The sequence below is a fragment of the Typopeltis vanoorti genome, chromosome 3 (assembly GCF_054136105.1).
Source record: "Typopeltis vanoorti isolate ZY-2024b chromosome 3, IOZ_Tvanoo_1.0, whole genome shotgun sequence".
NCBI classification, from domain to species: Eukaryota; Metazoa; Arthropoda; class Arachnida; order Uropygi; family Thelyphonidae; genus Typopeltis; species Typopeltis vanoorti.
This window is the reverse complement of record NC_143551.1, coordinates 155,667,513-155,682,464: the sequence shown is the minus strand read 5'-3', so window position 1 is coordinate 155,682,464 and position 14,952 is coordinate 155,667,513. Positions and strand designations below refer to the sequence as shown.

Below are 14,952 nucleotides of genomic sequence, written 5' to 3'. Positions count from 1 at the left end.
TGACATTGTACAGTCCTGAAACCATCTTTGTTATCTGCCTCTGTACCCTATCCACAGTTGATTTATCAATATAAGTGTGGTCGGATCAGGATCTTATATAATGGAATGATAACTCTTTTGTCTCTGCAGGTCAGCATCCTTCTCAGTATTGCACCAATCCTCTAGGTTACCTTCACCACCTTTGCAATATGTCCCTTGAATTTCAAGTTTCTATCAATCATCAACCCAGTATATCTCCTGCAATAGAGTATGCAGCATCCCATCGATGTGTCCCAAACCTCAAGACCTTACATTTCGCTGCATTAAACCGTAATCCCCATTCATTTGCCCATATGTATAGCTCATTCAAATTCTCTTGCAAGGCTACCACATCTGCACTATTACTGAAAACCCTTTCCAGCTTCACATCATCTGCAAACAACTGAATATCCCCTTGCAATCCATTGACAATGTCATTAGTATAAAGGTTAAACAATACAGGTCCCAGTACTGAGCACTGTGGAACATTACTTGTAACCTTCTGCTTCCTTGATATTTTCCCACCATACACTACTGTCTGATACCTATCAGAAGCCAATCCTGAATCCAGTTGACTAAACCCGACATCTAAACCCATATGCTGCAACTTAAATATCAGCTTATCATGTGGCACCCTGTCAAACGGCTTTGCAAAATCTAAAAATATGGCAGTATATGCCTTTCCCTCATCAACTACTCTTGTCACTTTATTATAAAAGGCAATTATATTACTAAAGCAAGAGTGCCCCTTAACAAATCCATGTTGATCCTCACAAATAACATTACCCTCATCTGCCCAACGCTGTATATAGTCCCTCACTAATTTCTCCAAGACATTAACAACTACTGATGACACACAAACTGGCCTATAATTAGACACTTCCAGTCTGCTACCACCCTTGTGCAGCAGCACTATCTTACCTTGCTTCCATTCCCACAGCCAGACTTTTATTGAAGATCCAGGTGAATGGAGCTGTCAGTTCTTTAGCACATTCTCTCAAAACCCATGGTGAAACACCATCCAGTCCCACAGCTTTACTTGTATCCAGAGTACTCAGTATTTGGAACACACTCTCCTCTTGCACCTCTAAACCCTGAACCTGTCCTATCCCTCCAGTATTAAAACCTTCTCCAGGATGAAATACTCCAATAAAGTGCTAATTGAACAACTCCACTATATCCTCTGCATCAGATACGATGCTAACCTTCTTGAATGGCAGGCCGTCTCAAGTAGAGTGATGTGGGCAAATATCAGAATGGGAACTGGACAAAGAGACTTATTTGTGCCTATGGCCCCACAGAAGGTTCTACTAAGGTAGAAATTGAGAAATTGTTTGAAAATTTCACAATGAAAAATGAAAAGTTGGTCCTTGTTGGGGATCTAAATAGCAGAGTAGGAAATGACTGTCACACATACAAAAATATTTTGGGAAAATTTGGAGAAAAGAGCAAAGCTAATAATAATGGCAAATACCTGTTGGATTTCTGCTCAGACATGGAATGGTTATTACTAACACCATGTTCCAACATAAAAATGTGCACAAATTCACATGGAGAGAAGAGGCAAGAAATAAGAAAAGTCTCATTGACTATGTTATTGTTGATAGTGATGTTTTCTCCCTTGTGCAGGGCACCAGAATGTACAGAGGATTTGAAATTGGAAGTGATCACTATTTAGTCTTGAGCAGGATAAAATTGAATTTCATATTGAAAAGAACAACATGTAAGAAAGTTTTAATGCAAATTAAAGTTGAGCAGCTCTCAGATGTGAACTGTACACTAAAATATACAACGATTATTGAAGAAAAAATGAAAGAGTTTGAGAATAGGAACCAAACTTTAGAGATTCAGTGGCAAGCCTTGAAGAAAACCTTGATTGATTCAGCCAGAGAGGGATGTAGTGAGGTTGTCTGCAAGGATAGAAAAATCAGAAGTCCATGGTGGACACAGGAAGTTAAAGAGACAGTGAAGGAAAAGAAGAAAGCATATCAAAAATTCCTGGCAAATAAGTCAGCTTGCGCTCTTAGAGAATACAGAGACAAATGTGAGAAAGCTAAACACTCTGTAAAACTAGCTAAACAAAAGTCATGGGAGGACTTTGGCAAAAACATAGAAAAAAATATCAAGAAGATGGCAAAATATTTTGGAGGTTGTTGAAGAAGCTTAGAAATGGAAGAAAGAGTGCTGTAAAAGGAGTTAGAGATGATAAAGGTGACATGAAAATGGGAGAAAAAGATATCATTGAAGTATGAAGTAATTAATTTGAAAAACTGCTATATGAAACAAGCAGTGATGACAGCACAGTGATAAAAAACACTGACCAGGCATGCAGTCAGGAATACATATCCATACTTCAAGTAGAAAAAGCCATCAAAGGCTTGAAATGTGGAAAAACAGCAGGACTAGATGATATTCGACCAGAAATGCTGAAGTATGGTGGCATAAAAGTCTTACAGTGCTGCACTGCATAGTTCAGAATGCCTGGACAGAGGAACGAATTTCCAATGATTGGAGTAGAGCTCTCATAGTACCCATATATAAAAAGGGAAATAAAACTGAATGTGAGAATTACAGAGGTATATCCCTACTGAGTGTTTCTGGTAAGATATATGCAAGTATACTTGAGAAACGGTTGAGAAGAATTGTGGAAGAAAATTTTGGTGAAGAAGAAGCTGGATATTCCGGCCAAATAGAGGCTGTCACGATCAGATCTTCACTTTACGACAAACAGTCGAGAAATCATGGGAATATAACAAAGATCTCAATTTGAGTTTTGTAGATCTGGAAGGCATATGTTAAGGTGCCAAAAGAGAAGCTATCCAATATGCTACAGTTATATGGTGTCAATGGGCATTATATCAAGCAATACTTGGTCTTTATTTGAGTTGTAAGTCAGCAGTTAGAACTGATGGAAGTACAGGAAAATGGTTTAATGTAAAATCTTGTATGAGACAAGGTTGTACATTATCCCCTCTGTTATTCATTATCTATATGGATCACATTATGAAGGAAAGTGGTATTAAACATGATATCAAAATTGGAGATGTTAATGTCAGCTATTTGCTTTACGGACGATGTTATACTTATCAATACATCCGCTATAAGTCTGCAAGATTCCTTGACTAAATTAATAACTGTTGTAATAGATATGGTATGAAAGTCAGCAATAAAAAGACAAAGACAATGAAAATAGGCAGAATCATTGAAAATGTCAACTGCATTGTGAACGGAGAACCTGTGGAACAAGTAAAACATTTCACCTACTTAGGCACGATATTTAGTGAAGATGGTAAATTAAATATAGAAATAGACAACAGAATCAATAAAGCTGGTATAGTAGGAAGAATTTCTCTCTTATTCCATATGAATAAATTCATATGGAATAAGAGAGAAATTAGTTGGAACACTAAATTAACTGTATACAAGACAGTGTTCAAACCAGTTTTAACTTATGGATCTGAGAGCTGAGGATTAGAAGCATGAACAGATGGCATCAATGGCAGTATCATATTAAAAACGACGATATTAGGAAAGAACTTGACATTGTTAGCATCCAGGAATGCGTTAGCAGAGCTAATCTCAGGTAGTATGGTCATTTAAACAGACTGGGCGAGTAAAGATTGGCAAAACAAGTGTTCTCTGCCAGGTTGACAGGAAAACGACCCAGAGGAAGACCAAGATATAGGTGGATTGATACGGTACAAAGTGCCTTAGACGAAAGAAATATAAAATCTGATTATATTGGAGTCTTGAAAAGTAACAGACTGATCTAGAGGAAAATTGTAGATAGGAAGTTAGTAATGATGTAAATTTTTCATGTAGTACTATCATATCATGTACACCTCTTGAGGGTACATGGCAGGAATTTGATGATGATGATGACTAATTTCTCCAAGACCTTAACAACTACTGATGACACACAAACTGGCCTATAATTAGATACTTCCAGTCTGCTACCACCCTTGTGAAGCAGCACTATCTTACTTTGCTTCCATTCCCATTGAAGAGCCAGATCAATGGAGCTGTCAATTCTTTAGCACATTCTCTCAAAACCCATGGTGAAATACCATTCAGTCCCACAGCTTTACTTGTATCCAGAGTAATCAGTATTTGGAACACACTCTCTCCTCTTACACCTCTAAACCCTGAACTTTCCCTATCCCTCTAGTATTAAAACCTGAACAGGTTAGCCTTCTTAAAAAGGTGCCGAGATACCAATTTGATACCAAACTGTATAAAAATTAGGAACAAGTTTCACTCGGCCAAAGCCCAACGTATTTATAAAAGAGCGAGTTTAGTACTATTACGAGAACAGGTATACGCTACTCGCTGAGAACTTTCAAAAATAAATTCCTCCATCAGTGTACTACGTGATATATTATCTGACATTTTGAACCCAGAGCTATGGGATATCTTGGATAAAATCTCTGACTCGACAGCCAATAAAGAATTTGCTAAAGTTAAAAACCGACACCGGAAAAAATTTGAAATCCTTCAGCAATGCAATGTTATGCAGCAGCCACAATTTCATCAAGATGGCGTCGTTGTGAACCTATCATCGACAAACTTATCCAAAGAGGCCACGAGTGCATTACGTCTTGGACACAATTTTGCTGTTACTCCTAAAGATGTGCCTAAAACCCAAATAATGGCTTCCGTTGAATGCGGGATTTACTGGTTATGGTGTTCAGACAAGTGCTCTATTTAAATTGTAGTATATTTACACTTCTAGATATACATGAGTTGATAACAAAGATAAGAAATGTATACATATAATAAACATCACACAAATGATTAAAATGAAACTGTTCCTAAATTTATATTCAACTTTATTACTTTTATGGCAATATTAAACATTAACATCAGACCTCCATGGAGGCAAAAAGAGTTACAGTAGGTCCACACACACACACAAATAAAATAAATCACTGATTCATCAACCTCTTCATGCAATGAACCTACTCCTCATTTCCTTGCTCACACACTCCTTATACATCTTCCAGGAATGTTGTAATAGATTTCATGGTATGATATGAACACAGATGGATAAGAAAATATTGATTTCTTTTGTTTTTAGTGATTTCTTAGTGATTTCTTTTGTTTTGTTCATTGCATGAAGGGGTTGGTGAATCAATGATTTATTTTATTTGTGTGTGTGTGTGTGTGTGTGTGTGTGTGTGTGTGTGTGTGTGTGTGTGTGTGTGTGTGTGTGTGTGTGTGTGTGTGTGTGTGTGTAAGATTGTCTTGCATTTGTAACAAACTTTGTGTTGTGTGCTCTGAAGGTGCTGGATATAATACCAGCAAAATATTAGCTTTTAAGTTAATAAATAGTTATTTTCTTATCCATCTGTGTTCATATCATACCATGAAATCTATTACAACATGTCTGACGAACACATAAGCCTATCTACGCATATAAATCTTCCAGGAATGGCCTCTTGTTCTAACCTGCTCTCCTCTACTCTGAAAAATCTCCATATTAATCTGGTAATAAGCCTTTACAACTTACACATCTCAATCATATCCTCTCAACTTCTATTTACAAGGCTCTGCAAATTGCATTCCCTCAATTTGTCTTCATATCTCATATCTCACAGACCAGGCACCAACTTAGTGAATTCTCCGAAGACCCCAAAGGCATCTCCTTGAAAACCAGATCAAATCATCTGTGCACAGTAGTCTATATGTGGTCTGATCAATGTCATATACAAGGGAACCATAAGCTCTACTTCTGCATGTCAAGATTCTCATCATCATGCATGATGATGATGAGAACTTCAACATAACAATGAAATGATAAGACAATAATGAAGCTAGAAAAATGCAGAGGAGGTTGTCCGGATTATGATTGAATTATAAGGATATACAATATATCTTTAAATGATAAATTAGCAGCAGTAGTGCTACGTACAGGCAGCAACCTAAACACAGAAATCAAGGGGGCCATACTGAACGATACTTGGAAAAATCTAATTAATTCCCTCAGTTCAACAGAACTACAGTATGTGAATAATCATATTACACGTTTGCATGCAACGCCTGTTCATGATACTGAGTAGAAATGTCACAAGAACGTGTTACCTTAGCTACCTAACAGGTACTAACGTTTTTTTGTATTCTTAAACCTTTTTTGCATTTACCATTTTTTTGTACTGTGCAAGCCTTGAGAAAGCTAGTCAGTTACTAGCGAAACTGGTGGGCAATATTGTACGAACATACGTATGAATTAAAAATCTATGGTCAGTTTAACAATAAGTCATATTTTGTAACAATATATCTTTATTATAATAGTGTTGTATCCTTATATAATTATATGGATATACAATATTTACATCTCCCCAGGAATCACAAACTACTAACAGTTTGAAATTAATGGAGCCACTATAAGCTTGTATGCTTTTGGTGAAATAGTTGTAACCATTGGAATAAATTTGTGAAAAGTCTTTTAGGATTAGACGTCCTTAACAGATTCCAGGAAATTTAAGTATTTAGAACAGTAGGTCTTAATTATTTAGTGGAATTGCTGTCCCTTTTGGCAGGATTTTTGGTATTTTTTAACGGAGAGTGTTGTGTATGATCGGATGAATATTTAAGTGATATTAATATTATAGCTATATCAAAAGTTATTTGAATGCAGCTGTAATTCTAATTTCTTCACATGGCCCAAAGGAGTTGATTAACTGCAATGAATGTAATATATAAAAAAATAAAAAATAAACTGATAGCTCTGAATTCAATAACTTACCTGAAGTGAAAAAAGAAGAATGGTGATCAACCCAAGCCAACTGTGCAAAGAATATAGATTAGGAATGGGAGGTTCAGCAAGATCATGAGAATCAAAGACAGCTTTTAGTCCCACAACAGCAAATATAAAACCTGACATATGAAGAATACCATGGAAAATTTTCAATCCGCGTTTCCTTTCATTACGCAATATACGAAATATAAGGATTGCTAGAAAATAAAAATTGCTATCATTTGATATTCCTAACTACTATCACTTAAACACACTATAGGAAAAGTTGATTTACTTTATAACTACAAAAAATAATAATAATTATTATTAATTGACACTTTCAGGAAGTCCAAGGACTCATTGTGGGATGGCACTCTACTTCGCTAAATACATCTCAACAGAAAAAAATCTTTTAGTTCAATGACATCCACTTAATATTAATTAATTTGTATCAATTTACATATGCTGGACTAGTTGGATAAGTGGATAGCATATTAGTTCTTCAATTTTAGCTAAGGACTTGGATCCCACAGTGAGCATGAATGTATATGTCTTTAAGTGGTAAGTCCCATGTTTGGTTTTAAGAATAGGGTTTCCCAATTATCTAGCCCTTAGCTCACCCATGGTACTAATACTGTATCATACTGTATGTAACAGGTTAATAACCTTTCATAGTGGATTCAGATATATAAATTATATTATTTGCAAGAGACCTATACTAAACTTTATACTCACAAGACTTATCATACATCATACATATATCACACACAATACTTATCATACTTCAACTCATTCACTGTCAGGGTGCTCAACTAGTTCTGGCAATTTATTTCACTCATCACATTCAAACAAAAAAAAAATCTAGTTCATACACCCTTTACAAATTCCCAGGGTGAATCCTGGTTCTCTCTTTCTATTTGTCATGTATTGAAAATTTTCTTTTGCGTCAGTCTTTAGTAACGCATAAGTTTTTATCATGTCCCTTCTTTTATGCCTATCAATTAAACTTGACAACCCATACACCTTCAACCTGTTCTGATAGGAGGCATTCTACAGATCTGTCACCAGCATGTTCACTCATCTCTAGATCCTCTCCACCACCTCCTGATTCCCCCTTTCAGAGTTCTTGCAACAATGAATGGAAGTGAGATTTATATCTGTCAATGATATCCAATAGGGACAATGTATGCCATGACATTTCCATAGCTTTTCATATGTGTAATGCAGTGGCGGCCCATACATAAGCACCGTGACACTGCAGCACCTCCAAGGAAAAAATGAAAAATTAAAATTTTGTTTGTGTTTATAAATAATAACAATGCTTACAACATTATGTAAATGCAATACAACATGATAAAGGTTACAGCTTATGTTTCAACAGTGATTGAATAGTTAATAATTGGAATTGTTTGATTAACGCTTTAGATTACAAAACAAATACACTGCGATCTAAAGCAGTGTTGATATCATCACATTCGACGTTTGGCCAAATGCAGCCATCTCGCCGATATTCATTTGCACTTGTGATTGCACGTGTCAAGTCATTTCGACATTGCTGGTTTGGGCAGTGTGTCGTATGCTTGCACATTATTTTTGTGAGATACGAAACTTTTATTATTGGTGTTTGTTCGTAGTGAGGGTGAAATATTTTTAATAAAGCAATTTTTTAATATGTAAATTTATTTATTAATAAATTGGTTACTGATTAGGAAAAAAAAAATTTAAAAAAAAAATTTTTATTTTGTATATGCAGCATCCCACTTAAAATTTTCAATGGCCTCCACTGGTGTAATGGTTAGATTTGATTTGTGATAAAGATAAAACTGAAGCAATATAAAAATATAAGTAAGGATGGCGAGTCTGTTGTCATGGTACGACAGAGAGGAGTTTAGAAGGAGGGCCATAATCGCAAATGACTCTATGTGCAGGTTATGCAGACGGTGTGGTGTGGAATTTGTGGACATGTGGAATGAGTTTGATGGGCGAAAGGATTTATACAAGATGGAAGGCCTGCATTTCAATGGATTTGGTGTGCAGAGACTGGAAAACGTGTTGCTGAATGAAGTGAAAATGGATGTGCAGAACCAGGGAAACTAGAACTACTGGGGGGGGGGGGGGAGGATATGCAGACATCAGTGAGACAGTTGAGTGTAAGAATGTATATAATGTACCCGAGGCCAGTACTAAGGACAAGGTGTGAAATTGTGACTAGCAGAACAAAATATACAGTTGGGTGCTGCTATAGACCAGGTGATGGAATAGATGGTGGAGATAGTATGCATAAACAATTGATGAAATGAGTGGAAGGAGGGTAATTATTATGGGGGATTTCGACTATGGTAACATTGACTGGAAGGAGGAGGAGAGGACACATGTGAGGAAGGAAATGGATTTTATTCAATTATTAAGGGATAACTATCTGAGCCAGCATGTAATAGAAAATACTAGGGGTTTGGAAGTGCTTGGCCTGGTAATAGCATCTGAGAATTTGACTGTAATGAATATGACACCATGTTGCCACCTATTGGTGAGAGTGATCATAAGGACCTGGAAGGTGGCTAAAGGTGTAGAATTTTCGATTAAGTCAGGGTATATGTGGAATTACTGTGCTGGCAAGTATGACAAGCTTAGGAGATTGCTTGGTTCAGTGCCATGGCATGTAAAACTGCAACAGCTGGATGTCGATAGAGCATGGGAAGTGGTCAAGGTACATTTGCAGGAGGTTATGGCTGATTGTATACCTAGAGTCCGAATAGTAAAACAAGTAGGGGTTAAATGGATGAAAAACACCATTAAGCCTGAGCTTCAAAAAAAAAAGAAACAAATGTGGAGGGAATTTAAAGAGAAAGGTGACCTGCTGGCACACGAACGGTATAAAGCGCAGGCCAGAAGGGTAACAAGTGTGGTAAGAAAAGCAAAAGCGTATTATGAAAGGAAACAAACTATGCAAGCTAAAGAGAATCCCAAACAGTTCTTTCAATATGCTGCAAGTAAAAGAAAAACTGTACATGGCAGAATGATTTTAAGGAATGCCGATGGCAAGGAGGTCACTGAATCAGTCGATATAGTGGAATTACTGAGTGAACACTTTGCAAGAATATATCATCCAGGTGGTGACATTGAAAGAATGAAGGAACCATTAGTTTATATGGGAATTGTGTGAATGAAGTGGAGGTGAGTAGTCTATTGCATAACCTCAATGTCAATACATCTGGGGGATTGGATGGTATACCAGCATGGGTCCTACGTGAAGCAGCTAAAGAATTATCAGTGCCCTTGACCATATTGTTTAATCTGAGTCTCGGGTTTGGTTTAGTCCCGAAGATGTGGAAAGAGGAGAAAATAGTTCCACTGCATAAAGGAGGATCCGAGACTACTGTTGCAAATTACCAACTGATCAGCATATCAGGAATCGTTGTCAAGGTCTTGGAGAAAATAGTCAAGAGGAAAATACAAAATTGGATAGATGAAAATGGGATGCTATGGGGGACAGCATGGTTTTTTGAAGGGTAGATCATGCCTCAGTAACTTGCTCAAGTTTTATAACACAGTGACGGCTGAACTGGATAAGGGTAATGGGTTGACCATGATACTGCTGGACCTGGCTAATGCCTTTGACAGGATAACACATGGAATTCTAATCTGTAAACTGCAACATATGGGAATGGATAAATTGTTGGTGAGATGAATAGGAGGGTGGTTGATGGAGAGATATCAGAGAGTAGTTTATTCAGGAGTAGAATCCAAAAGGCGACCTGTGACTAGTGGTGTGCTGCAGGGTTCTGTTCTTGGACCACTACTTTTCAATTTGTTCATTAACAATATAGGGAAGGATCTAAGAGGAACAGTTCATTTGTTCACTGATGATGCAAAGTTGGATAGAGCAATAGTGAATGCAGAAGATGCCAAAATCTTGCAGAATGATTTGGATAGATTGGAGTTCTGGGCTAAGGAGAATGGATGTTAATTTAATGTGACAAAATGTAAGGTTATGCATTTTGGGGTGAAAAGATTAGCAGCAGTATACCACATTGGTGGAACTGTACTCCAGGAGATTGATAACGCTAGGGACTTGGGAGTGTTGGTGGATAGGGAGATGAAGTTTGGGGAACACGTTGCAAAAGTGGCTAAATCAGCTCATCAAATCTTGGTTGCTGAAAAATACTTTAACATGCAGAGACAAACAAGTTGTTGTTCCTCTGTACCAAGCCTTGATAAGACCTCATCTCAACTACTCTGCCTAGATTTGGTCACCTAGGTTTCTTCTTGATGGGGAGGAGGTTGAGAGTATCGAGAGGCGAGTGACCAAGATGATAGCAGGTCTATGGAATGAACCTTATGAGAACAGGTGAAAGATTTGTGGGATGCAGAAACTGGTTGATAGGAGGAAAAGGGGAGATATGATTGAGACAATCAAATTGCTAAAGGGTTTCTATAGGATTAATTCAGAGGATATTTTTGAGATTAGGACTGGTGGTGGGAGAACTAGGGGACATCTATGGAAGCTGTCCAAGAATGTGGTTAGCAAGGGTGTTAGCTGGGTTCTTTACTTTTAGAGTGGTAAATGAGTGGAATAATCTGCCAGAGTCTGTTGTGGGTGCTATGACAGTGAATGAGTTCAAGGCAAGGTATGATAGATACTGTGAGTGTCGAATAGTGGACATGATGTTTAGGGTCTCCCACGATGAGTCTAAGGACTTCCTGGAGTCGCCCGTAATAATAGTAATAATAATAAAAAAAAAATTTTTTTTAAATCTATGGTTAGTCCAATAAATGCAAAATCTGAGCATACAATCTTTTATACATATGGTCAGATAAACAAGTAGGGAAACCTGGAACTAATTTTTCAACTTAAAGCAATTAATCTCTCAACCAATACTTTTTTTTTTTCTATGAATAAAAACTAAAATAACTGAAGATCTTGATATCTCCTTATCTTATGGCATTTCCATTATTATTACTCATAATTTGCTAAACATTTCCATAAATGTTGTTATGTGCCATCCCAGTCCTTTTCAACTCTTGGTGATCTTGCAAATAAAGGCTCTCCATCCCACTTGTCCTTTCTTTCAGCAATTGTAAGTTCAAGTTAATAAGTTCTTTTATGTTGTCCATCCAATCTTTTGCAGCGTCTTCTTCTCATTCCTTACCCAACATAACTTCCTTTTCCAATGATTCATCAGCTCGCATAATATGTACAGAGTACATCAACTTCTGTTTAACGATCATCAACTCCAAGAAGCATTCTGTCTTTATACTCTCTAAAACCATCTTATTAGTCTTTCTTGTAGTCCATGGGATTCTTAATAGTTTCCTCCATGCTCACTTTGACCCAGCTTCATCATTCTTGTTAACTTCATTGGAAGTTTCTCTCTGCTGTTCCCCAGTAGCCATTTCAATGACTTCCAACCTGGCTGTCCCATCTTCCAGCACCATATCAATAACTTAAGCCTCTGTTCATAAGATTTTCTTGGCAAAATATATACAGAAGTGGTTTGCCATTGCCTTCTTCTGTGGATGTTTAGTCTACTAAGTAAGGCAAATACCTGGGAGAAAAGGCAGACACTGCATGAGATGAAGGAAAGTAAAATAGGAAAGATTCACCCCTAGCCATCAAATATTCTGATAGCATTGGAGAAGGAGCAAGAAGGAAGGAAATAAAGAAGAGTAGGGACTAGTCTACAGCTAATACAACAGATTATAACAGATGCATATTACATGGAATAAGGCAGGGTCCAGCATCTGGTATCTCAGGTTCGCCACTCCCATACTCATTAAAGTGAGACCTTGAGGAAATAAATACTAGTTTAAAAAGTATAATGTGATAACAACCTATTTCAAAGTAACTGATAAGGGGAAATTTATTCATTCATATATATATTATATATATACTTCACTAAATAAACTTCCATAAATAGTGGTTTAAAATTAATTTATCAATAATTTCTTACATTTTCCAAAAATGCTGTATTGAAAGAAATATTAATAAAAATTTTATTATAGCATAAAACAATACAAACATTTATTCTAAAAATAAATTAATATAAATTATAAATCAACAAAATTTTTATTTCAAAACATAAATAGCAACTTTAAAAAAGCCAAAGCAAGCTGAAGAACATAGGTTTTATTGTAGCATTCTTTAAGTACAATATGCTAATGATTTACTTCAAAATAATTGATAAGGGAAATTTATTCATTCATTCATATATATATACAGGGTGTTCGGGATAAATTTGACATATTTATAATTAATTATATTTTTCCGTAAGTTACATGTATTAACACACACTTCTCTTCATTTAAAAGTTTGGACCCTTCTTCATTCATATACAAGATGTCAGAAAGGATGGATAGCTGGAACCCACCTGAATCATGGAAGAGAATAACTTGTATCATGATGATTCGTGCCCGCCATCAAAATAAGGATATTACGACTGCTGCCCAATGCTCCCTGAATACAGTAAAAACAATCAGGCATGAACTAGAGACTTGCAATGGTGACTACGAGGATGTAGCAAGAAGAAAGATCCCTAGCAGACGATCTGATTGCGTTCGTACAGCAGAATTCCTCGCAAATCTGCAGGAACAGGTGTTGAAGAACCCTGGCATTGGAATTCGGGCTTTGTTCGTGGAGTTGCTAACTGTAGTCAAGCCCTGGATAACAAGGGTAGCCAATGGTAGGCCGTATGTATGGCAGCAGGATTCGGCCCCTTGCCACACCTCTGGGAAAAGTCAAAAATGGTTGTCTGAAAATTTCTACGACTTCACCAGTCCAAATGTTTGGCCTCCAAACTCCCCAGACCTTAACCCCATGGATTATTTTGTATGGGGCGCAGTTGAAAAAGACACCAATCGCACTTCCAGTAATACAAAAGCCCAGTTAATGGATAAAATTAAAACAGTTTTTGCGGCCCTTCCCAGGGAGACTGTAGCATCAGCTTGTTCGAGGTTCCGAAGCAGAATTGAAGCTGTGATCGATGCTAATGGTGGTTATTTTGAGTAAATCTTGTTGATAGTATTGTAATTAACTCTGCCTGTAATGTTTTTTTGTCAATTCATTAAATTTAATAGATACAAAGAAGATTTTCTTTTTCCTTACGAAACTGTCAAATTTATCCCGAACACCCTGTATATATATATATACTTCACTAAGAGCAGAAACAAATGGATTTATGTAATGTAAACATCAAAAACAAATACCGTTTTTTTATTTTTTTTATGATTGAAATAATATAAAGTTCCATTTGGGATTTCTATACTATTAAAATTATATATAAATGCTATTTTTAGAAATAAGTCTACTGAATTGAAACTGGTGTGGCTGGTTCCCAGATGAGTCTTTCACTCCATGAGGTCTTGGGTAATAATAATAATATGTTTAACAATATCTAAAAATGTAGCCAGATGGTGCCAAAGAAACATATTGTACAGTCAAGCAAGTTTCCAGCCTGATGTTCCACTTGTGCAAGACAGACTTAGCCTGGCATGAATGTTCTAACTTTATGAGTTGCTAGTACTGCAAAGTTAAAATAATCGTGAAATATGTGAAATAATAATGCATACAGCTGACTACTAACATAAGCATGTAGCTACATCACCATGAGATTCATTAAGGTCTGAATAGTTTACTCAAGGAAACTACATTTCACAAAATTAGTCAAATGTTTCTGATTTACATAAATACCAGTAGTAAACACTGAATTCCTGGCAAAGTTTTGAAGGATTTTTGCACCATTTACCAGTAAACTGATTTAACAATCCCTACTACTAACTATCCAAGAAACTGGAATTGGACTATTGTTCTCAGATTTGGTCCCCAGGATTTGAAGGGGATAAATTAACTGTGGAAAGGATACAAAGACGGATGACAAAGATGGTTTCAGGACTGTACAAGCATAGTTATGAGGATCGTCTGAGGTGGACTGCAGAGTTTGGTGGATAGAAGAAGGCATAATAATCAGTAGACATAACCAGTAGACATAATAATCATCATCAAATTCCTGGAATATACCCTCAAGGGGTGTGTACAGGATATGATAGTACTACATGAAAAATTTTACATCATTACTAACTTCCTGTCTACAGTTTTCCTCCAAATCAGTCTGTTACCTGTCAAGACTCCAATATTATCAGATCTTATATGTCTGTCTTCTAAGTCAATTTTTACTGTATCGGTTCACCTATATCTTGGTCTT

At 36.6% G+C, this 14,952-nt stretch overlaps 1 protein-coding gene across 3 annotated transcripts in view; it reads right to left on the bottom strand.

Moving 5' to 3' along the window:
- LOC150108684 (transmembrane ascorbate-dependent reductase CYB561-like) overlaps positions 1-14,952 on the bottom strand; it is a 200,119-nt gene that overhangs the window by 64,907 nt on the left and 120,260 nt on the right. For all 3 annotated transcript variants that reach the window (XM_090416150.1, XM_090416148.1, XM_090416149.1), the window contains one exon: positions 6,764-6,972. In XM_090416150.1, the coding sequence (XP_090272276.1) occupies positions 6,764-6,972 (209 nt within the window). The remainder of the gene's footprint in view (positions 1-6,763; positions 6,973-14,952) is intronic.